The following is a 26,679-nucleotide window of genomic DNA, read 5'->3' on the forward strand; positions in this document are numbered from 1 at the left end:
CTTTTAACACTAACGGCCTTAATCAAGTTTTAAACTCTTCAGCAGTGCAGAGTACCAACGCACTTGCCACAGCAGACTGCAGGGAAAAAATGGGTTGCACTACCCAACTCCTCAGGCTCCATAAGGGAGTGATAATACTTAAATAAAATAAAATTGGGAGTAATGGTAATGGCTAGTGAAAGCATTTCACTCTTTCACGACAATTGGTTACTTGATTAAATGAACAAAATCACTCGAATTGATCCATTGTGACCTTGCCAATACACGCTGAAGAAGAGCATCTTGCCCGAAACGTCCACGTGGCAAAATTAAAAAAGTTGCACAGAAGTGCTGTCCTAGTTCTTGCTCATGAAATTATTCCCAGGCCACACAAACCAAGAATTGAGTGGAAAGCATATTGTAGCTTAGTTATTATTTAAATAAATCTAACTCTGTGATCACTGATTTGCTGTAATATTTCCCTGTACGTTAAGCTTGTTAAAAGTACAACTATGTACTCTTTCTGTCAGCCATGAATTTGTACCTTTAGAATTAAACAAAGGTCCACAGTTATCACCTCAAGGGCCTTTTTCATACCTTACAGGGTACTTTTCTGACAAATTTACATTTGGGTACAAAATTCATACCTATTTGTCTGTGTGTAATGTATGTACTGATGTACTTTTCACTGAGGTTTATTATTATGGTGGGTTTTTATAGTTAAGGATGTGTAGTGTATGTGTAACTATTTTAACTTGGCACCGTTATCTTACAGATCACATATACAGTACATTAAATTGGCCTTAAACATAAGCACACACAGAGAGAAGAACAAGCAGTTCACCCGGATGTAGTGGGGGTCAGAGGGCATTGCTCCCGACCTGATATTTTAATTCCATCAATAGTATATCTGTTCAGTAGGTGGTACAAGGGGTGCAGTCTCTCCCGGGCCAAATCTAGTGCACAATAGCACATTGTCATTATGGGTTATTTAGCATTACTGTAGCCTACCTGTAGTTAAATAAAAGGTTGCATCTACTTATACTAATCACTGATTTGATACACCACCCGGCAAACACACAAGTGACACATATCAAAGACACTAAAGATGTTGCTTGACCAACAGGTGGGTTCTGTATTTGGCTAAATGCTTAATGCTAAACTGCTCATGGTGGATCCTCCAGCAGTGATTTCTGCATTTGCTACATTGCTTATGAACTTCATTTTTCAGTGAGGTGTGTGGCTTTCCTGGTGTTTTCTGACATTACTATAGAAGACTTGTGGGCTAGTTAATGGACTGAAACATTAGTTACTTCAAGGATGTTCAAGTGGCTATGATAAATCAAGTGAATGTGTACAAGGAATGACATTTGTTTTATTTTTTAATCTAAATGTGGAAAATGTGGAAACAGAGCCCTATATCATTATTTTTCATCAATCTTAATGGCTGAATGTGTATCTGGTTGAGTATGTTGCAGGAACTGGAGTTAACAGGAGGGTCTGATAAAGAGGAAGTGTTCGCTAACCGTTGGCAAACACATTTAATTTTATATAACCCAGACCACAGGAAATTAATATCTCAGGGGACGTGGTTACATAGTACAGTGGGAATTGCTTTGCCAGTGAAACATGTTTGCTTTTCTTGGTTTAAACATTTATAGTATTTGTAATAGAAGCAGGCTGTATGTGTAACTGTGGCTATGGCTACTTTGACTACTGGGGGAAAGGGACACAAGTCACAGTAACTTCTGGTGAGTAATAATCCAATATATTTTGATTGAAGAAAATGTAATATCTTTCTGGTTTATTCTTAAATCTATGTTGGTTTACACTGCAGTTAGATTAAGAAGTCATTAACAGCAAAAACAAAAGTTTGGGGTGAATATTTGGTATATTCTATTTACTGAGTAAGTACAAAAATGATTTATTAGATGATTCAACCTGTGAAGTATTTTTGTACGAAAGTGCTATTGAAACCTATCACTGTGACTACTACTTTGACTACTGGGGAAAAGGAACAACAGTGACTGTCACAACAGGTAAAAAAAGCTTATTTAATCATCATATTGAAAATGTGATAATTACGCTGTTTATTATAGTATATTTAGACCTCAGGGGCATCAACAGCATCTTTAAGGTGCTTGTTTTTGTATGTTGGATGTGTTGACATATTACACTGTGATGGTGCTTTTGACTACTGGGGAAAAGGCACAATGGTTACAGTTACAGCTACAGGTAAGCCAATCTTTTTTTTCCAATGTACACATTTGTATTTAAAAAATTGTTTTCGGATTTTTTTGAAGAAATCCATTTGCGACACCACAAATTAATTTCTGCAAAACTGTATGTTAAATGTGGTAAAACCAGTAGAGTTGATTTAAACTTCTGAATCCTTATTTGCAACATCCAAGGAAAATATGTCAGATGGTAGATTGACATAAAATAACAATGGAAAGCCTGGGAACAGGTTTTTGTATGTAGTGGTAAATAGTTTGTTGAACTGTGACTACGCTTTTGACTACTGGGGAAAAGGCACAATGGTCACCATCACCTCAGGTATGTAATTTTGATATTTCTGATTAGAGAATACATTTCCTGATCGCATTATTAAAATATATATTATCATTTTCCTGTACCCACAACTATTGGCCAGTGATAAGACAGGGGACAGTATTTGGTAACCTGAGCACAAATAATTCATCAAAACTTCTAGCTATCTAGTTCAGTTGGAAAGTAATTTTATCAACAGGTGTTTTTTTGTTTTTGTTTTAATTGTCGCTGCAACCAAACTGTATAACTTGAAGTAATGGGATATTACAGTCATGAGTTTTTGTGAGAAGTGTGAATTGACTCTCTTAACTGTGACAACTGGGCTTTTGACTACTGGGGAAAAGGCACTATGGTAACAGTGTCATCAGGTAAGATTTGTACCATTTAAAGTCTACGGCAGAGTATGTTTCAGACTGTAAAATTTCATATTTAAGTTATTCTGTAAGTCAAGTGTCCCTTCAAAAGTAAAGTTTTAATACAGTGTGTACTGTACAAAGTCAAACAGCAAATATTCTCAGTAGATTCAACGGTGGATATTTATGATTAGAGTATTTTGAGTCAGTTAAGTGGATTTTATAGTGGTGGGATTAATTAAATGTTAATTTAGACTTTTTGCGCTCAGCATTAGTAGACGTAGACTTTTTATACTAACAACTAAGTAGATTCAGCACTGTGCTACTATGATGCTTTTGACTACTGGGGAAAGGGTACAACGGTAACTGTTTCATCAGGTAAGAATACTCTTCGACCTCATACACAGTTGCTGAATTTGACCAAAAGTAATTCTTTATGGATGTTTACTGACTTTACATCTTAATTCCTTCAATTTAAAAAGTTGCTTATGATTATTGTCAAAGTTGTCCATTTAAAGCATTTCACCTATTTGTATGTAGAATTATAAAAAACTACTTTAAAAAATATAATTGAGGAAGGTTAATCTTAGTGCAACAAACAACATCTAAATAAATAACATAAGGAAACAAAGGTCTTTGTATGGAGGGCACTTGAAATTTTCATATTCAACATTTTAAGAGGTAATGCCTTCAGTGCTGTGTTTTGTCACACTATTAAACTGTTGAACTTTAGTTTTATTTTGTTATATTTATTATATTATTATATTACACGTTTGTTTTTCCTTTTTTAGGCACTTCAACTCCACCAACTGTGTTTCCTCTGATGCAATGTGGTTCGGGGAGTGGAGCCACGGTCACTCTTGGCTGTCTTGCCACCGGTTTCACACCCTCCTCACTGACCTATTCATGGAGCAAAGGTGGGACTCCATTGACGGACTTCATTCAGTACCCTGCAGTACAGAAAAACAACGTTTATACGGGGGTCAGTCAAATCCAAGTGAGGAGACAGGACTGGGACGCAAGGCAGACTTTCCAATGCGTCGCGACACATGCAGCGGGAAATGGACAGGCTGATATCGTGAAGCCAAGTAAGGACTATGCTAAGTGATTTTTAAATGCCTTTTTAGTAGTAGATTTGAACCTAGGATGTTTACATGGTGGAGATGTTAACATATTTTATAATTGTGCAACAATTTTAAGGTTTTAAAACTATATTTATTAAAGAATAGTTAATGGTTACGATAACTGATAAATAATCTAATACATAGTTGGCTCATAAATAGCCATAATGTCAACAAAAAGTTATTCTCTATTACTTGGTTTTGTAGATTTTTTTGAGAAATGTTATTGGAGGCAGACTTTACCACACCTTTGTAAATTTATTCCGAGCTACTGCTGAAACGTCTGAAAATACGTTAGATAGTAGATTGTCATAAAAGACCCTATGCAAAGTGTAGATATCTGGGAACAAGTTTATGCATGCAGTGGTTAATAGTTTGTTGAACTGTGACTATGCTTTTGACAACTCAGGAATACCCATTATGGTCACCGTTCAATCGGCACATGCAGTGGGAAACGTACAGGCTGATACCGTGAAGCCAACTAAGGCCTATGCTTAGTGATTTTTAAATGCCTTTTTAGTAGTTTATTTGAATCTAGCATGTTTACATGGTGGAGCAGTTAACATATTTTATATTTTTGCAGCAATTTTAAGGTTTTTAAACTATATTTATTAAAGAAAAGTGAATGGTTATAATAACTGATAAATAATGTAATACATAATTGGCCGTCAAATGCCAGTAAATTGAAGCAGAATATAGTGTCAAAAAAGAATACCCTTAAAGAAAGCTTTACATTTTACAGTGTAAACATTGTACTGCAAGGCTGCTACTAGTATTTACGGGGGACAAGGATAAGAACACGCTTCAATTATAAAATCTCTTGTTGTAATGATTTAACAGTAATTTTATTCATACGGCACAATTCATGCAATGAATAAGGTTAAAAAAAACTGTATGCAAAAAACAGGGCCAAAATCATAATTTAAAAATAATAAAATACAGTCATAAATAAGTGTTATTGATGTATTACATCAACAAAGAGTTAATCTCTATTACTTGGTTTTATAGATTTTTCAGAGAAATTTTATTAAAGGCAGACTTGATCAAATAACTTATGGAAAGTGTAGATATCTGGGAACAGGTTTACAAATATACTCCAATCTGTCTTTTCGAAGCTATACATAAACAGAGGAGAACATAAAAATACAGCTGTAACCAAATTAAATAGTGTGACAATTTTTTTTATATTTTTAGTTTTATAATAAGTCGGCCTTGCGGCAAACCGAACAGTGAGGTGGAATGAGAAGGCTGAGACTTTCATGTATATTCAGCTGCTGAGTCTAATTAATTCTTTACTAATATACTGTATGTCCTCTGCACCTGTCTAAGAACAGATTATTGCTATGTATTCTGCTTCTTTAACCATACAGTTTCCATCTATCTGCATAACTGGGATTATGCAGGTAGATGAAAACTGTATGTTGATCGTTAACATTCCTGCAAAAAAAATCTGTGTGCTTGCCCGAGCAGTCGATGTATATGCAGAAGCGAGCCCTGCTGTTCAATCATGTAATTTTTTTAAAATTATGAAAATCTTATTTTATTTTTTACTCTTTCCACACACTGCAGTAACGTGTTTATTTGAGGAGCAGAATCATTACGTACATTTCTGTGCAAGTTGTATAACATACAGTAGAAAAGTGATCAGCTCAGTTATATTGTAAATCTATAGTAAATGTGGATTACATGAACACTGTAGCACATTGTTCACCTCTGCTTCTGCATATATATATTATACCCTGCTTCTGCCTACATATATTTGTGTGTGTGTGTGTTTTTTTTTCAGATGTGGTTTATAAGTTGCCAACTCTTAAAGTGTTCGCCTCCTCTGATGAGGACGAGGAGGAGGCTGCCTTCTCCTGCTTTGCCACCGATTTTTCACCAAACAGTTATAAGATCAAGTGGCTGAAAAATGGTGAGGACTTCAACAACCAAACAGACAAGATCGAAACAACTTCCGTGGAGAGGACGGACGCGAATGGTACTAAAGTGTACAGTACAGCAAGTTTTCTCAGAGTGAAGTCCAGTGAGTGGTCTCCCAGTACTGAGTTTACATGCCTGTTTGAGGGGAAAGGTAAAAATGGTATTCCAGCCTTCAAGAATTCATCTGTAGTCTACAAAGGAAATACAGTAGAGTGTGAGTAAATTGATACTTTTTTCGTAATGTTAATTTAATTTCACTTCTCATGGTTTTGCAGCCATTTCTTTTCAATAATGGTTCATTAATTCCTCACTCGATAGGTCCTGGATGTTTTGAAAAAGATGTGGAAATAGAGATCAGTGGCCCCTCAACGAAGGACTTGTTTTCAAACAACAAAGGATCTTTAGTATGTACAGTCCAGATAGATGAGGCATCTTTTATCAAGATGTGGTGGGAAGATGATAACAATAAAGAGTTGGTTGGTACCACAGAAGTCGCTGTAAAAATAAAGAAGAACAGATTCAGCCTTACTCTTGACATCTCGTATGAAGAATGGAGCCGTGGGATAAAGCGCTACTGCTTTGTGGAACATTCAGCGTTGGTTGTACCAATTAAGGAACTCTATGAAAGGAAAATTGGTAAGAAAACTGTTCCGCAATTATTTGCTAAAAGTGTTGAATTTCTCTTGTCATGCCATGAAACATTATAAGTGTATTTTGTAGGAGATATTTCCTTCAGTACTGCAGGTACTTTTGCCTGTGGTAGGAATCTAATTGTTTTCTCACGCTTGCAGGAGGAGAGATGCAGCGTCCTTCAGTATTTATGCTGCCTCCAATAGAACATACTAGAAAAGAAATGGTGACCCTGACTTGCTATGTGAAAGACTTCTTCCCTCAGGAAGTTTTTGTGTCTTGGCTTGTTGATGACGAGGAACCAGTCTCTGGCTATGAGTTCCATACCACAAAGCCTGTAGAAAACAATGGATCCTATTCTGTTTATGCCCAATTAACAGTCAGCCTTGATCAGTGGAAACAGAATGACGTGTATAGCTGTGCAGTTCACCACGAATCTGTTGCTAACACAACTAAAGCTATTGTCAGATCCATCGGGCACAGAACATTTGAAAAAAACAACCTGGTCAACCTCAACCTGAATGTCCCTGAAACATGCAAGGCCCAGTAGATGTTATTTTGTGTCGCTGTGTCTTCTGCTGTTTGTTGTTTAATGTTTGTTGCTTGTGATATGACATTGTGTTTGTCTTTTTAATGCAGATTAAAAATCAAAATAAAAAAAAGCACTTTGCAACTCTGTTGTTGTATGTCGCATGCAGTTCATGTCTTTATTTAACTAATATTTTGAGCTACATGTTTATTGTGTACTGTCACAGTGCTATCCCTGTTCAACTCAGGTGTAGTTATGAGCATGTTTGAGTTTAAAAGCACACTAACAATATATTAATCTTTCAACATCATGATATATTCACTAGAAGAACACAACACCACCCCACTAACTTTAGTCAAAATTAAATTAAATTAATTTCTGTTTATTTGTTCATTTTTATTCATAGATGTTGTTCGTGTCATACACACGTAACAGTGGTCAACAGTGTTTGTGTGACTTGTCTTCGTGTATGTGTGTTTCCTCTACTTGGTCTTGCACCCCCAACACAAGACATGATTGATTGTTTAAAGTTTAACTCCAGCTCTGTGGTCTCTCAGTCGGATGATAAATATAGTGATTCACAAGCCAAGTCATGCATGCCACACCAATAAACGGGTCTTTCAAAAGCAATTCAGGATCATCGTAGGACAAATGTTTTCTTTTACATTTATTAACATAATTGACATTTTAGAAGGACACGCAGAACAATTACGTCTTTGGTAGACTAATGACAGTGTAATAAGTATCAAGACATATACCATTACTGTTTTCCTTCATTTTTTGGTGTCTATTTCATACTTGGATTAATTGTCTAACTAATTGATTTACTGATCAAATCCAATCTGACCTGTGAGGTTATAAAATATATAACCATGCTAAAGGAATTTGATCATTGTCTCAAGAGCTATTGTTCAAATTCACCAGTGGATTGTTCCAAATACTAATTGATTAATTACTGTACACTACATACAGAGACCCTGAGCGAAACTAACATCCAATGGATCTGTATCACAGAGGAAGATAACATGGCGGTGGCAGCCGTCACCTTCATCCTTCTCTTCTTGATCACTCTGCTGTTCACCATTGTAACCACTTTTTTCAAGGTAATAATGATTTTATATGTTAAAATCCTGCACAGGTTTTGGACAGAAAAAGACAATTGTATTCAGTTCAAACAAGACAGATGAGTTGACAGAAAACTCTTAACGTGAGGAATGAAATAACAGTAGGTTAATACAAGGAAAACATTTCTGAAACACAATAAACTTAAAATGAAAGTCACCTCTGTAAAGCATAAGGAGTTTTACGGAGAGAGGTGCTGAATCAACTCTGTGGTATGTTGAGTTATGTCACAAAATTTAAGGGCTACTATACTGAATTGAGTTATATTTTCAAGATGTTGCTGTTATTGTGTGTTTAATATTATTCCAAATATATAAAATAAATTTCTCATAAATGAATTAGGCTAAATTAATTATTAAATAAGCACAGCAAACTATAACAGCAAGATTTAGTTTGTGCTGCATGTTAAGACATTTATTTTACAAATCATCAGAAAATTACATGGTGAAATGTCTCACTTAACAATAATGAAGTTAATCTCAAGATGTCTTTGAAATCCAAAATAAATGTGTAGGTTCCAGTTTTACTTAACATTTTTCTTGAAGGATATCCTTACAAAGAGGTCAGGCAAGCATTTAAGATTCATGTGTGCATTATACTTTATGATGCAGTAATGTTGTAACTGTAATGTGCATATGTCGGTCATATACATTTACATTATAAGCACACATGCAAATGATGACAAATAGAAGGAAGTTTGATCATTTAGGTGCAATATTACTAATCCACATTTATATGTTTTTCTGTCTTTTCAGATTAAATGAAATGAGGCAAACTTTCTGTAAAACAAAAAAAAAAGTATTTTTTCACACATTTTGCTTAGAAACTCATAGAATCATGTAAGTAATTATCATTGTGCTTTTTTCATCACAATTACAAGCTTTGTGTCTTTTTGAAAATAAATGTTTAAATGAAGATAACCATTGATGTTGCTCCTCCAATTTTTCTCTCGTCCATTATTTTGAAATAGTTCATACTGTCTATAATTTGATCTATATAAGTTTAACATGTAATACTAAAATTTTATTAATCTATTAAAAACATTTTCTAACTATATTGTATATGTTGTGTAATGAGCTGTTCATGCCGATCACCTCTCCAGCACCTGGAATCAACAGCCCATGTTCAACTCAGTATGTAAATTCAGAGATTTCACAGTCGGTTAGTTCTCGAGTCTATTAATAATAGCCCCTGAGAACTAAAACCTTCAACAAAGTCTTGAGAAGCCATGTCAAATGTATCTGATAGCATATGTAAACTGATATGAGATATTTAAATGTGTACTCTGTTTCTCTTACTGGCATAGCCACACCTCACACCTGGCGTCTGTGATGCCCCGTTGCTCTTTGTATTGTTTCACTTCTGTATTTTGGTACTTTTTTGGGACCTGGGTGTTACTCAATGCTTCCGCTTGCTGCTAGCGCTGATCACTCTGCCCTGTCATGCTGCAACATCTGTGCAACAGGCTTCCAGCCCCATCTCCACCTGACTCGAGCAGACATTATAAAAGTACTCTGCCATCTAGCCTAAATACAAAGACATTACACTTAGAATTGAGACAACACAGTTGGTTAGTTGACAAAAACCTGAAGGTATGTATAACTGAAGAGAATAAATCAGTGCATATTGTCCACATCCAACATTTATAATGAAACAAGTAAAAACAATATAACCTCTTCTCTATCTCAGGACTGCGAGTTGTGTCTCCAAACATCACACTATACCCTGTCTGGGAAGGAGAATTAGGGTCCTCACCAGTCAGACTCATCTGCACCCTAAGTGGCTTCTTTCCAGACAAACTGAGTGTGACCTGGCAACAGAACAACCAACGTCTAAACATTGTACCAATTCAAAGAAAGCTGCAGAGTGTGGAGGGAATGGAGAAAACCTTCAGTCTAAGCAGTGAGATTGAGCCAAATATGAAACAGTGGTCAGATGGCTCAAGTTTTACATGCAAGTCCAATCACAACAACAAGGAATCCATAAAAACAATAAGTTTTTGCCAAAGTAAGTATGTGCAGCTACTGTCTCATTGCACAATATGTAACAGATATATCATTCATGTTTTAAGATAAAAAAAATCCATGTTGTCTTAAAATAAGTACTTTGAATAAGATGTATCATTTCACATTGAACATTTATGTTTTTTTTTCCTGCAGTCCATGCAAGAACTACTCCTTCTATGCATGTGGAGATTCCCAGCTTCAGGACAGTAATGACAGCCAAGACTGAGGTGAAGGCAACATGTTCAGTCCTCACTGTGTTTGATGCCAAGGTGACCTGGCAAATAGATGGGACAGACCCAATCAAAACCCAAGTTAATCTGGCCAGAAACGCATCTAATTTAATAAGCACTCTGACGGTTTCCTCAAGTAAGTGGAAACAGCTGAGGGTTGTAAAATGTAAAGCTGAACATCGCTGCTTCTCATCCACTGAGGAGACCGTAAATGTTTCAGGTAAAAGGATTAGACAAAATAATAAGTGTGGAAATGCTGTGTTAGTGAAGTGACCAAAAATAAATACCTCTGCTTTTTTGTCTTTCTGTATCATCCAGAAAATGTAATTCGGACTCCATTGGTTGAGATCAGGAGATCTCTCCCAGATTTGCTGAAGGGAAACAGTGCTGTGCTGGAGTGTGACGTCACAGAACTCTCCTCCAGTGACCTCTATATCACCTTTCAAGCCGACGATACTGACATCTCTGAAAAACTTTATGTTGATCTTCCTGAAACGCCAGGCCCCCATTCAATCAGTAGACGATTCCTTGTCCCCCAAAACCACTGGAATAATGATACAAGTTTTTCCTGCAGAGTAAATCAAGGCCTCCACATGACTTTCAAGTCAAGAGCAACAGGCCATATTTTTGGTGAGTGTTGTACTTCTTTTTTTTTTTTAAACTGTTGATTTCTTACTGCCATTGCATTTTTTCTATTTAAATTAACTTAAAATGTGCCTGATTCAGTTTTAATTAATTTATTCATTTGTTGACATATAGGGGACCCATCAATGGAGCTCCTTCTGCTCCCCAGTGAGGAGGAAGGACCACAGAGACTTGTATGCTCTGGATGGGGCTTTGACCCTCAAATTAAATGGTTTGCTGAGTCTCAGCCAAGATCTTCTTCAACCGATGACATCAGCATGAATGCAGATGGACGTGTGGCAGTAACCAGTCAACTTCATATCCCTCAAACAGAGTGGAAAACAGGGAATGTCTTCACTTGTGAAGTGTCCGACAAGTCCCTGGACAAAACCACTGAAAAGAACATCAGCCTCTGCTCAGGTAAAATTAAGGAGAGACTCAACCTCATCTGTTTACTAGGAACACTTTGACCTTCCAAAAAGTGTTTTGAAATGTAATGTCACTATAGTTTTTTACAATTACTGAGTTTTTTTAGGATTTGCAAACTGGTACAAGTAATCAAATAATCTGTTAATATTTATTATTTATTTATTTATTTTACTTAAACACTATCTCTGGTCTAACCACTAAAAGAAGAGAGCAGTTTTCTCCCATCATAGAAATTGGAATGAGACCTCAACATATTGATCTGATGTCAAAAAACTCAAAGAATGTTTGCAATAATATATCCTGAGTGTCAACTAATATCAAAATCCAAATGACACAATTGTAAATCTTGCATAGAGTACATTACACAAAACATAAACATGGGAAGAGCAGTATCTCAGATATGTTCAATTTGTCCTGCACAAAAACATATAACTACTTACATGTAACGTGGGAATTCATACGTATTCAAACACTTCAAAAGCAAGTTTTCCCACAATTAGAGGGTGTAGAGAAAATATATTTTAGAATAACATTGTCCACTGGTCCCCAACTGTGGTAGGTTTAGCAGAGAAAGTATTTGAGCTCCCTCTAGTGGTACACAGATGTATGTCTAAACTTTTTCTTTTTTAGTGAAATACATTCATTTAAAAACATAATACTATCAAAATAATAAAAACCTTTGGATAAAAATACTCTACTTGAATTATTAAGTGTCTGAAATGTAGTTTAAAATAAGTTTTGCATTTCTTGTAATATTTTGTGTCAATATCAGCCTGCTATCTAGTCACATTCATGCATGTAACACATATTTACATCCATAATTAGTCATGAGCTAAAATATGATGTTTGAGCTAGTAAGCAGATGTACAATGAATGGTTCAAAAGCACTGCAATCATGGCTCCAAAAGGACAATATTGGAAAGACAAGTGTGGACCAGGAGTACCTTTTTTTCCACCAAATTACTGATGTTTCTTGAACCGGTTGCATTGCAGATTCAACAGCAATGAACAATAAATCATTTGCTTCTTAGGAATAAACCTGCCTCCTACGTGACCTGTCTTTAGCTGAATAGGATCAGGCTACGCTACTGCATGCTCATGTTGGTCATAATGGTAGAAAGTGAAGAGCCAAATAGTTCCTGAGGGGGTAGGCAGTGTGAAAGGTTTAAGAAACACTGTTGTACTTTGTATGGATGTTGCTTCATAATTCTTTTTCTGTGTATTTTCAAGTATCAGCTCATTCAGACTCCCCTCCTTCCATTCATCTGGAGATTCCCAACTTCAAGACAGTAATGATGGACACATCTGGGGTTAATGCAACATGTTTGGTCCGCACTGTTTTTGGTGCCAACATCACCTGGCTTATGGGTGGGACGGTCTCAACCAGTAATACAGTGAGCCAGGATACAAACACGACTCACATAATAAGTAAAGTGACAGTTTCCTCAAGCCAGTGGAAAAAACTGAAGAATATAACATGCAAAGCTGTCCATAAGTGCTTCTCACCCACTGAAAAGACTGTGAATGTTGCAGGTAAGACAACTATACAACATTAAAATTGAGTGTTTTGTCACAATGAAGAATGAAAACGACATTAACTTTGTTTTGTTTCCGTATCATCCAGAACCTGCAGTTACAGCTCCATTGGTTGAGATCAGGAGATCTCTCCCAGATTTGCTGAAGAGAAACAGTGCTGTGCTGGAGTGTGACATCACGCAACTCTCCTCCAGTGACCTCTATGTCACCTTTCAGGCCAATGGGGTTGACATTTCTGACAGGCAGTTTGTTGATCTTCCTGAAACCCCAGGCCTCCATTCAATCAGTAGACGCTTCACTGTCCCCCAAAAGTACTGGAAGAATGACACATGTTTCACCTGTAAAGTGAATCAAGGCTTCTTCAGCACCTTTGAGTCAAACTTCACAGGCAATATTTTTGGTGAGAGGAGTTACTTTGCTTTCCCTTAATGACATGTTGAGTTAATGTTTCACACCTAATGAATCAGTTTAAATTATTAAATTGATTAATTGATGCACTGATTCATCTTTCATTCAGTGAATCCATCAATGGAGCTCCTTGTGGGCCCCAGTGAAGAGTCAGGACCACAGAGACTCTTGTGCTCTGGATGGGGCTTTAATCCTCAAATTAAATGGTTTTCTGAGTCTCAGCAAAGATCTTCTTCAACCGATGAGATCAGCATGAATGCAGATGGCCGTCTGGCAGTAACCAGTCAACTTCATATCCCTCAAACAGAGTGGAAAACAGGGAAGGTCTTCACTTGTGAAGCATCTGACAAGTCTCTGAACATCAATGTCAGAAAAGACATCAGCCTGTGCTCAGGTAAAATTAAAACATAAGGAGAGTAATAATGTCAAGCCATGTGCCTAATGACAGTACTTTGTCCATATGACAAGTATTACAGTGTAAACTGAGAGCTTCATTAATCATTTTTTGTAAACTAAAGAGGGCAGAAGAAGCTCACAGACACATAGCCACCACCATATCACCTCCAGATGAACAGATTTGTTCAATCTGTCCTGCACAAAAAACATATAGCTACTTACATGTAATGTGGGAAATCATACGTATTCAAACACTTCAAAAGCAAGTTTTCCCACAATTAGAGGGTGTAGAGAAAATATATTTTAGAATAACATTGTCCACTGGTCCCCAACTGTGGTAAGTTTAGCAGCGATTGTATTTGAGCTCCCTCTGGTGGTACACAGATGTATGTCTAAACTTTTCCTTTTTTAGTGAAATACATTCATTTAAAAACATAATACTATCAAAATAATAAAAACCTTTGAATAAAAAAAACTCTACTTAAACTATGAAATATCTGAAATGTAGTTTAAAATAAGTTTTGCATTTCCTGTAATGTTTTGTGTCAATATCAGCCTGTTACCTAGTCACATTCATGCATGTAGAACATATTTACAACCATAATTAGTCATGAGATAAAATATTATGTTAAGGTAGTAAGCAGAGGTAAAATGAATGGTTCAAAAACACTGCAATCATGGCTCCAAAGGGACACAACTGGAAAGAGAAGTATGGATCAGGCGTACCTTTTTTCCCACTAAATTACGGATGTTTCTTGAACCGGTTGCATTACAGATTCAACAGCAATGAACAATAAATAATTTGCTTCTTAGGAATAAACCTGCCTCCTGCATGACCTGTACATAGCTGAATAGGGTCAGGCTACGCTACTGCATTTTCATGTTGGTCATAATGATAGAATGTAGAGAGCCAAATAGTTCCTGAGGGGGTAGGCAGTGTGAAAAGTTTGAGAAACGCTGTTGTACTTTATTGATGATTGAATGTTGCTTCATAATTCTTTTTCTGTGTATTTTCAAGTGTCAGTTCATTCAGACTCCCCTCCTTCCATTCATGTGGAGATTCCCAGCTTCAAGACAGTAATGATGGCAACATCTGAGGTTAAAGCAACATGTTTGGTCCGCACTGTTTTTGGTGCCAACATCACCTGGCTTATGGATGGAACGGTCTCAACCAGTAATACAGTGAGCCAGGATACAAACACGACTCACATAATAAGTAAAGTGACAATTTCCTCAAGCCAGTGGAAAAAACTGAAGAATATAACATGCAAAGCTGTCCATAAGTGCTTCTCACCCACTGAAAAGACTGTGAATGTTGCAGGTAAGACAACTATACAACATTAAAATTGAGTGTTTTGTCACAATGAAGAATGAAAACGACATTAACTTTGTTTTGTTTCCGTATCATCCAGAACCTGCAGCTACAGCTCCATTGGTTGAGATCAGGAGATCTCTCCCAGATTTGCTGAAGAGAAACAGTGCTGTGCTGGAGTGTGACATCACGCAACTCTCCTCCAGTGACCTCTATGTCACCTTTCAGGCCAATGGGGTTGACATTTCTGACAGGCAGTTTGTTGATCTTCCTGAAACCCCAGGCCTCCATTCAATCAGTAGACGCTTCACTGTCCCCCAAAAGTACTGGAAGAATGACACAAGTTTCACCTGTAAAGTGAATCAAGGCTTCTTCAGCACCTTTGAGTCAAACTCCACAGGCAATATTTTTGGTGAGAGGAGTTACTTTGCTTTCCCTTAATGACATGTTGAGTTAATGTTTCACACTTAATGAATCAGTTTAAATGATTAAATTGATTAATTGATGCACTGATTCATCTCTCATTCAGTGAATCCATCAATGGAGCTCCTTGTGGGCCCCAGTGAAGAGTCAGGACCACAGATAATCTTATGCTCTGGATGGGGCTTCGACCCTCAAATTAAATGGTTTGCTGAGTCTCAGCAAAGATCTCCTTCAACCAATGAGATCAGCATGAATGCAGATGGACGTGTGGCAGTAACCAGTCAACTTCATATCCCTCAAACAGAGTGGAAAACAGGAAAGGGCTTCACTTGTGAAGTATCTGACAAGTCCCTGGACAAAACCATTGAAAAGGACATCAGCCTCTGCTTAGGTAAAATCAAGGAGAGACTCAACCTCATCTGTTTACTAGGAACACTTTGACCTTCAAAAGAGTGTTTTGAAATGTAATGTCACTATAGTCTTTTACAATTACTTTGTTTTTTTAGGATTGATGTTTCTTCATGATTCTTTTTCTTTGTATTTTCAAACGTCAGCTTACTCAAGCGCCCAACCTTCCATTCATATGGAGATTCCTAGTTTCAAGACAGTAATGATGGCAACATCTGAGGTCAGAGCAACATGTTTCCTTTGCACTGCTTTTGATGCAGAGGTGACCTGGCTGATGGATTCCAAAGTAATACCAAGTAGCAAGGTGAAGCAGGCTGCAAACACAACTCATATGGTCAGTGAAGTGACATTTTCCTCAGACCAGTGGAAACAACTGAAGCATATAACATGCAGAGCTGTCCACAAGTGCTTCTCACCCACCGAAAAGACTGTGAATTTTGCTGGTAAGATGACTATACAATGTTAAAATTGAGTGTTTTGTCACAATGAAGAATGAAAACGACATTAACTTTGTTTTGTTTCCGTATCATCCAGAACCTGCAGTTACAGCTCCATTGGTTGAGATCAGGAGATCTCTCCCAGATTTGCTGAAGAGAAACAGTGCTGTGCTGGAGTGTGACATCACGCAACTCTCCTCCAGTGACCTCTATGTCACCTTTCAGGCCAATGGGGTTGACATTTCTGACAGGCAGTTTGTTGATCTTCCTGAAACCCCAGGCCTCCATTCAATCAGTAGACGCTTCACTGTCCCCCAAAAGTACTGGAAGAATGACACAAGTTTCACCTGTAAAGTGAATCAAGGCTTCTTCAGCACCTTTGAGTCAAACTCCACAGGCAATATTTTTGGTGAGAGGAGTTACTTTGCTTTCCCTTAATGACATGTTGAGTTAATGTTTCACACTTAATGAATCATTTAAAATTTAAAATTGATTAATTGATGCATTGATTCATCTCTCATTCAGTGAACCTATCAATGGAGCTCCTTGTTGGCCCCAGTAAAGAGTCAGGACCACAGAGACTCGTATGCTCTGGATGGGGCTTTAATCCTCAAATTAAATGGTTTTATGAGTCTCAGCAAAGATCTTCTTCAACCGATGAGATCAGCATGAACCCACATGGTCGTGTGGCAGTAACCAGTCAACTTCATATCCCCCAAACAGAGTGGAAAACAGGGAAGATCTTCACTTGTGAAGTATCTGACAAGTCTCTGAACATATATGTCAGAAAGGACATCAGCCTGTGCTCAGGTAAAATTAAAACATAAGGAGAGTAACAATGTCAAGCCGTGTGCCTAATGACAGTATTGTACATGCGACAAGTATTACAGTGTAAACTGAGAGCTGCATTAATAATTTTTTGTTAACTAAAGAGGGCAGAAGAAGCTCACAGATACACAGCCACCACCATATCCCCCACTGTTGTTAAGCTACCATCATGGCAAACAATCACCTACTTTTATATCCAGCTGAAATCAATGAAGATTTACATTAATTCAAAGTTCTCTGGTCACCTGTCAAATGTAAATCCAATCTTCACTGCCTTTTAGACTTTGTCAGTCATCACAAGTTGATACACATTCCAAAAAATGTCAGTTACATGAAGACAAGGATGCCCATTATCAACCTCACTTTCTTTTGTTTATAATAACTCACTTACTTCTGTAATACATCAAAACACAAATGTTGCAGCTATTCCAACTGGTACAAGTAATCACAAAATCAGTTCATAAGCTGATGATATACAGTAATACTTATCACTTAAACACCTACTATCAAAAGACCTGCTGTCATAGATGTCTTTACTTAAACACTATCCCTGGTCAAACCACTAAAAGAAGAGACCAGTTTCCTCCCATCATAGAAATTGGAATGAGACCTCAACATATTGATCTGATGTCAAAAACTCAAAGAATCTTTGCAATGATATATCCTGAGTGTCAACTACCATCAAAATCCAAATGATATAATTTAAAATCTTGCATAGAGTACATTACACACAACATAAACATGGGAAGAGCAGTATCTCAGATTTGTTCAATCTGTCCTGCACAAAAAACATATAACTACTTACATGTAATGTGGGAATTCATACATATTCAAACACTTTGGAAGCAACTCGTCTCACAATTAGAGGGTGTGGTGACAATATATTTTAGAATAATGTAGTTCACAGGTCCACAAATTGTGGTAGGTGTAGCAAAGATAGTATTTGAGCTCCCTCTAGTGGTACACAGATGTATCTCTAAATATTTTCTTTTTTAGTGAAATATATTCATTTAAAAACATAATACTATCAAAATACTAAACCCTTTGAATAAAAACTCTACTTAAACTATGAAATGTCTGAAATGTAGTTTAAAATAAGTTTTTCAATTCCTGTAATATTTTGTTTCAACATCAGCCTGTTACCTAGTCACATTCATGCATGTAGCACATATTTATAACCATAATTAGTCATGAGCTAAAATATGATGGTAAGCTAGTAAGCAGAGGTACAATGAATGGTTCAAAAACACTGCAATCATGTCTCCAAAGGGACACTATTAGAAAGAGAAGTACGGGCAAGGAGTACCTTTTTTTCCACCAAATTACTGATGTTTCTTGAACCGGTTGCATTATAGATTCAGCAGCACAAAAAACATATAACTACTTACATGTAATGTGGTAATTCATACGTATTCAAAGACTTCGGAAACCACTCGTCTCACAATTACAGGGTGTGGAGAAAATATAGTTTAGAACAACATAGTTCACTGGTCCCCAAGCTGTGGTAAGTATAGCAGAGATAGTATTTGAGCTCCCTCTAATGGTACACAGATGTACCTCTAAACCTTTTCATTTATTGTATAAAATATTCATTTAAAAACATAATACTATCAAAATAATAAAAACCTTTGAATAAAAAAACATTACTTAAACTATGAAATATCTGAAATGTAGTTTAAAATAAGTTTTGTATTTCCTGTAATATTTTGTTTCAATATCAGCCTGTTATCTAGTCACATTCATGCATGTAGCACATATTTACAACCATAATTAGTCATGAGCTATGATGTTTCTTGAACCGGTTGCATTACAGATTCAGCAGCAATGAACAATAAATCATTTGTTTCTAAGGATAAACTTGCCTCCTGCGTGACCTGTTCATAGCTGAATAGGGTCAGGCTACGCTATTATATTTTCATGTTGGTCATAATGATAGAATGTAGAGAGCCAAATAGTTCCTGAGGGGGTAGGCAGTGTGAAAAGTTTGAGAAACGCTGTTGTACTTTATTGATGATTGAATGTTGCTTCATAATTCTTTTTCTGTGTATTTTCAAGTGTCAGTTCATTCAGACTCCCCTCCTTCCATTCATGTGGAGATTCCCAACTTCAAGACAGTAATGATGGCAACATCTGAGGTTAAAGCAACATGTTTGGTCCGCACTGTTTTTGGTGCCAACATCACCTGGCTTATGGATGGAACGGTCTCAACCAGTAATACAGTGAGCCAGGATACAAACACGACTCACATAATAAGTAAAGTGACAATTTCCTCAAGCCAGTGGAAAAAACTGAAGAATATAACATGCAAAGCTGTCCATAAGTGCTTCTCACCCACTGAAAAGACTGTGAATGTTGCAGGTAAGACAACTATGCAACATTAAAATTGAGTGTTTTGTCACAATGAAGAATGAAAACGACATTAACTTTGTTTTGTTTCCGTATCATCCAGAACCTGCAGCTACAGCTCCATTGGTTGAGATCAGGAGATCTCTCCCAGATTTGCTGAAGAGAAACAGTGCTGTGCTGGAGTGTGACATCACGCAACTCTCCTCCAGTGACCTCTATATCACCTTTCAGGCCAATGGGGTTGACATTTCTGACAGGCAGTTTGTTGATCTTCCTGAAACCCCAGGCCTCCATTCAATCAGTAGATGCTTCACTGTCCCCCAAAAGTACTGGAAGAATGACACAAGTTTCACCTGTAAAGTGAATCAAGGCTTCTCCAGCATCTTTGAGTCAAACTCCACAGGCAATATTTTTGGTGAGAGGAGTTACTTTGCTTTCCCTTAATGACATGTTGAGTTAATGTTTCACACTTAATGAATCAGATTAAATTATTAAATTGATTAATTGATGCACTGATTCATCTCGCATTCAGTGAACCCAACAATGGACCTCCTTGTGGGCCCCAGTGAAGAGTCAGGACCACAGAGACTCTTATGCTCTGGATGGGGCTTCAATCCTCAAATTAAATGGTTTTATGAGTCTCATCAAAGATTTTCTTCAACCGATGAGATCAGCATGAACGCAGATGGTCGTGTGGCAGTAACCAGTCAACTTCATATCCCTCAAACGGAGTGGAAAACAGGGAAGGTCTTCACTTGTGAAGCATCTGACATGTCTCTGAACATCAATGTCAGAAAAGACATCAGCCTGTGCTCAGGTAAAATTAAAACATAAGGAGAGTAACAATGTCAAGCCATGTGCCTAATGACAGTACTTTGTCCATATGACAAGTAGGCTATTACAGTGTAAACTGAGAGCTTCATTAATCATTTTTTTAAACTAAAGAGGGCAGAAGAAGCTCACAGACACATAGCCACCACCATATCACCACCAGATGAACAGATTTGTTCAATCTGTCCTGCACAAAAACATATAACTACTTACATGTAATGTGGGAATTCATACGTATTCAAACACTTCAAAATCAAGTTTTCCCACAATTAGAGGGTGTAGAGAAAATATATTTTAGAATAACATTGTCCACTGGTCCCCAACTGTGGTAGGTGTAGCAGAGATAGTATTTGAGCTCCCTCTAGTGTTACACAGATGTATGTCTAAACTTTTTCTTTTTTAGTGAAATACATTCATTTAAAAACATAATACAATCAAAATAACAAAAACCTTTGAATAAAAAAAACTCTACTTAAACTATTAAGTGTCTGAAATGTAGTTTAAAATAAGTTTTGCATTTCCTGTAATGTTTTGTGTCAATATCAGCCTGTTACCTAATCACATTCATGCATGTAGCACATATTTACAACCATAATTAGTCATGAGATAAAATATTATGTTAAGCTAGTAAGCAGAGGTAAAATGAATGGTTCAAAAACACTGCAATCATGGCTCCAAAGGGACACAACTGGAAAGAGAAGTATGGATCAGGCGTACCTTTTTTCCCACTAAATTACTGATGTTTCTTGAACCGGTTGCATTACAGATTCAACAGCAATGAACAATAAATAATTTGCTTCTTAGGAATGAACCTGCCTCCTGCATGACCTGTACATAGCTGAATAGGGTCAGGCTACGCTACTGTATTTTCATGTTGGTTATAATGGTAGAATGTGAAGAGCCAAATAGTTCCTGAGGGGGTAGGCAGTGTGAACGTTTTTGAGAAATACTGTTGTACTTTATTGATGATTGGATGTTGTTTCATAATTCTTTTTCTGTGTATTCTCAAGTGTCAGCTCATTCAGACTCCCCTCCTTCCATTCATGTGGAGATTCCCAGCTTCAAGACAGTAATGATGGCAACATCTGAGGTTAAAGCAACATGTTTGGTCCGCACTGGTTTTGGTGCCAACATCACCTGGCTTATGGATGGGACAGTCTCAACCAGTAATACAGTGAGCCAGGATACAAACACGACTCACATAATAAGTAAAGTGACAATTTCCTCAAGCCAGCGGAAAAAACTGAAGGATTTAACATGCAAAGCTGTCCATAAGTGCTTCTCACCCACTGAAAAGACTGTGCATGTTGCAGGTAAGACAACTATACAACATTAAAATTAAGTGTTTTGTCACAATGAAGAATGAAAACGACATTAACTTTGTTTTGTTTCCGTATCATCCAGAACCTGCAGTTACAGCTCCATTGGTTGAGATCAGGAGATCTCTCCCAGATTTGCTGAAGAGAAACAGTGCTGTGCTGGAGTGTGACATCACGCAACTCTCCTCCAGTGACCTCTATGTCACCTTTCAGGCCAATGGGGTTGACATTTCTGACAGGCAGTTTGTTGATCTTCCTGAAACCCCAGGCCTCCATTCAATCAGTAGACGCTTCACTGTCCCCCAAAAGTACTGGAAGAATGACACAAGTTTCACCTGTAAAGTGAATCAAGGCTTCTTCAGCACCTTTGAGTCAAACTCCACAGGCAATATTTTTGGTGAGAGGAGTTACTTTGCTTTCCCTTAATGACATGTTGAGTTAATGTTTCACACTTAATGAATCAGTTTAAATGATTAAATTGATTAATTGATGCACTGATTCATCTCTCATTCAGTGAATCCATCACTGGAGCTCCTTGTGGGCCCCAGTGAAGAGTCAGGACCACAGATAATCTTATGCTCTGGATGGGGCTTCGACCCTCAAATTAAATGGTTTGCTGAGTCTCAGCAAAGATCTCCTTCAACCGATGAGATCAGCATGAATGCAGATGGACGTGTGGCAGTAACCAGTCAACTTCATATCCCTCAAACAGAGTGGAAAACAGGAAAGGGCTTCACTTGTGAAGTATCTGACAAGTCCCTGGACAAAACCATTGAAAAGGACATCAGCCTCTGCTCAGGTAAAATCAAGGAGAGACTCAACCTCATCTGTTTACTAGGAACACTTTGACCTTCCAAAAAGTGTTTTGAAATGTAATGTCACTATAGTCTTTTACAATTACTTTGTTTTTTAGGATTGATGTTTCTTCATGATTCTTATTCTTTGTATTTTCAAACGTCAGCTTACTCAAGCGCCCAACCATCCATTCATATGGAGATTCCTAGTTTCAAGACAGTAATGATGGCAACATCTGAGGTCAAAGCAACATGTTTCCTTTGCACTGCTTTTGATGCCGAGGTGACCTGGCTGATGGATTCCAAAGTAATACCAAGTAGCAAGGTGAAGCAAGCTGCAAACACAACTCATATGGTCAGTGAAGTGACATTTTCCTCAAGCCAGTGGAAACAACTGAAGCATATAACATGCAGAGCTGTCCACAAGTGCTTCTCACCCTCCGAAAAGACTGTGAATTTTGCTGGTAAGATGACTATACAATATTAAAATTGAGTGTTTTGTCACAATGAAGAATGAAAACGACATTAACTTTGTTTGTTTCCGTATCATCCAGAACCTGCAGTTACAGCTCCATTGGTTGAGATCAGGAGATCTCTCCCAGATTTGCTGAAGAGAAACAGTGCTGTGCTGGAATGTGACATCACGCAACTCTCCTCCAGTGACCTCTATGTCACCTTTCAGGCCAATGGGGTTGACATTTCTGACAGGCAGTTTGTTGATCTTCCTGAAACCCCAGGCCTTCATTCAATCAGTAGACGCTTCACTGTCCCCCAAAAGTACTGGAAGAATGACACAAGTTTCACCTGTAAAGTGAATCAAGGCTTCTTCAGCACCTTTGAGTCAAACTCCACAGGCAATATTTTTGGTGAGAGGAGTTACTTTGCTTTCCCTTAATGACATGTTGAGTTAATGTTTCACACTTAATGAATCAGTTTAAATTATTAAATTGATTAATTGATGCACTGATTCATCTTTCATTCAGTGAACCCAACAATGGACCTCTTTGTGGGCCCCAGTGAAGAGTCAGGACCACAGAGACTCATATGCTCTGGATGGGGCTTTAATCCTCAAATTAAATGGTTTTATGAGTCTCAGCAAAGATCTCTTTCAACCGATGAGATCAGCATGAATGCAGATGGTCGTGTGGCAGTAACCAGTCAACTTCATATCCCTCAAACAGAGTGGAAAACAGGGAAGGTCTTCACTTGTGAAGTATCTGACAAGTCTCTGAACATAAATGTCAGAAAGGACATCAGCCTGTGCTCAGGTAAAATTAAAACATAAGGAGAGTAACAATGTCAAGCCGTGTGCCTAATGACAGTATTGTACATGCGACAAGTATTACAGTGTAAACTGAGAGCTGCATTAATAATTTTTTGTTAACTAAAGAGGGGAGAAGAAGCTCACAGATACACAGCCACCACCATATCCCCCACTGTTGTTAAGCTACCATCATGGCAAACAATCACCTACTTTTATATCCAGCTGAAATCAATGAAGATTTACATTAATTCAAAGTTCTCTGGTCACCTGTCAAATGTAAATCCAATCTTCACTGCCTTTTAGACTTTGTCAGTCATCACAAGTTGATTCACATTTCAAAAATGTCAGTTACATGAAGACAAGGATGCCCATTATCAACCTCACTTTCTTTTGTTTATAATAACTCACTTACTTCTGTAATACATCAAAACACAAATGTTGCAGCTATTCCAACTGGTACAAGTAATCACAAAATCAGTTCATATGCTGATGATATACAGTAATACTTATCACTTAAACACCTACTATCAAAAGACCTGCTGTCATAGATGTCTTTACTTAAACACTATCTCTGGTCAAACCACTAAAAGAAGAGACCAGTTTCCTCCCATCATAGAAATTGGAATGAGACCTCAACATATTGATCTGATGTCAAAAACTCAAAGAATCTTTGCAATGATATATCCTGAGTGTCAACTACCATCAAAATCCAAATGATATAATTTAAAATCTTGCATAGAGTACATTACACACAACATAAACATGGGAAGAGCAGTATCTCAGATTTGTTCAATCTGTCCTGCACAAAAAACATATAACTACTTACATGTAATGTGGGAATTCATACATATTTAAACACTTTGGAAGCAACTCGTGTCACAATTAGAGGGTGTGGTGACAATATATTTTAGAATAATATAGTTCACAGGTCCACAAATTGTGGTAGGTGTAGCAAAGATAGTATTTGAGCTCCCTCTAGTGGTACACAGATGTATCTCTAAACCTTTTCTTTTTTAGTGAAATATATTAATTTAAAAACATAATACTATCAAAATACTAAACCCTTTGAATAAAAATACTCTACTTAAACTATGAAATGTCTGAAATGTAGTTTAAAATAAGTTTTTCATTTCCTGTAATATTTTGTTTCAACATCAGCCTGTTACCTAGTCACATTCATGCATGTAGCACATATTTACAACCATAATTAGTCATGAGCTAAAATATGATGGTAAGCTAGTAAGCAGAGGTACAATGAATGGTTCAAAAACACTGCAATCATGTCTCCAAAGGGACACTATTAGAAAGAGAAGTACGGGCAAGGAGTACCTTTTTTTCCACCAAATTACTGATGTTTCTTGAACCGGTTGCATTATAGATTCAGCAGCACAAAAAACATATAACTACTTACATGTAATGTGGTAATTCATACGTATTCAAACACTTCGAAAACCAACTTTTCCCACAATTACAGGGTGTGGAGAAAATATAGTTTAGAACAACATAGTTCACTGGTCCCCAAGCTGTGGTAGGTATAGCAGAGATAGTATTTGAGCTCCCTCTAATGGTACACAGATGTACCTCTAAACTTTTTCTTTTATTGTATAAAATATTCATTTAAAAACATAATACTATCAAAATAATAAAAACCTTTGAATAAAAAAACTCTACTTAAACTATGAAATATCTGAAATGTAGTTTAAAATAAGTTTTGCATTTCCTGTAATATTTTGTTTCAATATCAGCCTGTTACCTAGTCACATTCATGCATGTAGCACATATTTACAACCATAATTAGTCATGAGCTATGATGTTTCTTGAACCGGTTGCATTACAGATTCAGCAGCAATGAACAATAAATCATTTGCTTCTAAGGAATAAAACTGCCTCCTGCGTGACCTGTTCATAGCTGAATAGGGTCAGGCTACGCTACTATATTTTCATGTTGGTCATAATGGTAGAATGTAGAGAGCCAAATAGTTCCAGAGGGGGTAGGCAGTGTGAAATGTTTGAGAAACGCTGTTGTACTTTATTGATGATTGGATGTTGCTTCATAATTCTTTTTCTTTGTATTTTCAAGTGTCAGCTCATTCAGGCTCCCCTCCTTCCATTCATGTGGAGAGTCCCAGTTTCAAGACAGTAATGATGGCAACATCTGAGGTTAAAGCAACATGTTTGGTCCGCACTGTTTTTGGTGCCAACATCACCTGGCTTATGGATGGGACGGTCTCAACCAGTAACACAGTGAGCCGGGATACAAACACGACTCACATAATAAGTAAAGTGACATTTTCTTTAAGCCAGTGGAAAAAACTGAAGAATATAACATGCAGAGCTGTCCATAAGTGCTTCTCACCCACCAAAAAGACTGTGAATGTTGCAGGTAAGGCAACTATGCAACATTAAAATTGAGTGTTTTTTCACAATAAAGAGTGAAAATGACATTGACTTTGTTTTGTTTCCGTATCATCCAGAACCTGCAGTTACAGCTCCATTGGTTGAGATCAGGAGATCTCTCCCAGATTTGGTGAAGAGAAACAGTGCTGTGCTGGAGTGTGACATCACGCAACTCTCCTCCAGTGACCTCTATGTCACCTTCCAGGCCAATGGGGTTGACATTTCTGACAGGCAGTTTGTTGATCTTCCCGAAACCCCAGGCCTCCATTCAATCAGTAGACGATTCACTGTCCTCCAAAAGTACTGGAAGAATGACACAAGTTTCACCTGTAAAGTGAATCAAGGCTTCTCCAGCATCTTTGAGTCAAACTCCACAGGCAATATTTTTGGTGAGAGGAGTTACTTTGCTTTCCCTTAATGACATGTTGAGTTAATGTTTCACACCTAATGAATCAGTTTAAATTATTAAATTGATTAATTGATG

The 26,679-nt window shown here is 37.3% G+C and overlaps 1 protein-coding gene across 1 annotated transcript in view; it reads left to right on the forward strand.

The window, feature by feature from the left end:
* LOC127356824 (uncharacterized) overlaps nt 1-26,679 on the forward strand; it is a 134,946-nt gene that overhangs the window by 105,229 nt on the left and 3,038 nt on the right. Inside the window, 23 exon segments of the mRNA XM_051388846.1 lie at nt 1,970-2,018; nt 3,674-3,970; nt 9,897-10,214; nt 10,367-10,663; nt 10,762-11,073; nt 11,203-11,487; nt 14,855-15,157; nt 15,249-15,560; nt 15,678-15,962; nt 16,126-16,422; nt 16,514-16,825; nt 16,942-17,226; nt 19,300-19,602; nt 19,694-20,005; nt 20,123-20,407; nt 21,432-21,734; nt 21,826-22,137; nt 22,255-22,539; nt 22,702-22,998; nt 23,089-23,400; nt 23,518-23,802; nt 25,879-26,181; nt 26,273-26,584. Coding sequence (XP_051244806.1) covers nt 1,970-2,018; nt 3,674-3,970; nt 9,897-10,214; nt 10,367-10,663; nt 10,762-11,073; nt 11,203-11,487; nt 14,855-15,157; nt 15,249-15,560; nt 15,678-15,962; nt 16,126-16,422; nt 16,514-16,825; nt 16,942-17,226; nt 19,300-19,602; nt 19,694-20,005; nt 20,123-20,407; nt 21,432-21,734; nt 21,826-22,137; nt 22,255-22,539; nt 22,702-22,998; nt 23,089-23,400; nt 23,518-23,802; nt 25,879-26,181; nt 26,273-26,584 — 6,661 coding nt within the window.

Source organism: Dicentrarchus labrax, unplaced genomic scaffold, assembly GCF_905237075.1.
Source record: "Dicentrarchus labrax unplaced genomic scaffold, dlabrax2021, whole genome shotgun sequence".
NCBI classification, from domain to species: Eukaryota; Metazoa; Chordata; class Actinopteri; family Moronidae; genus Dicentrarchus; species Dicentrarchus labrax.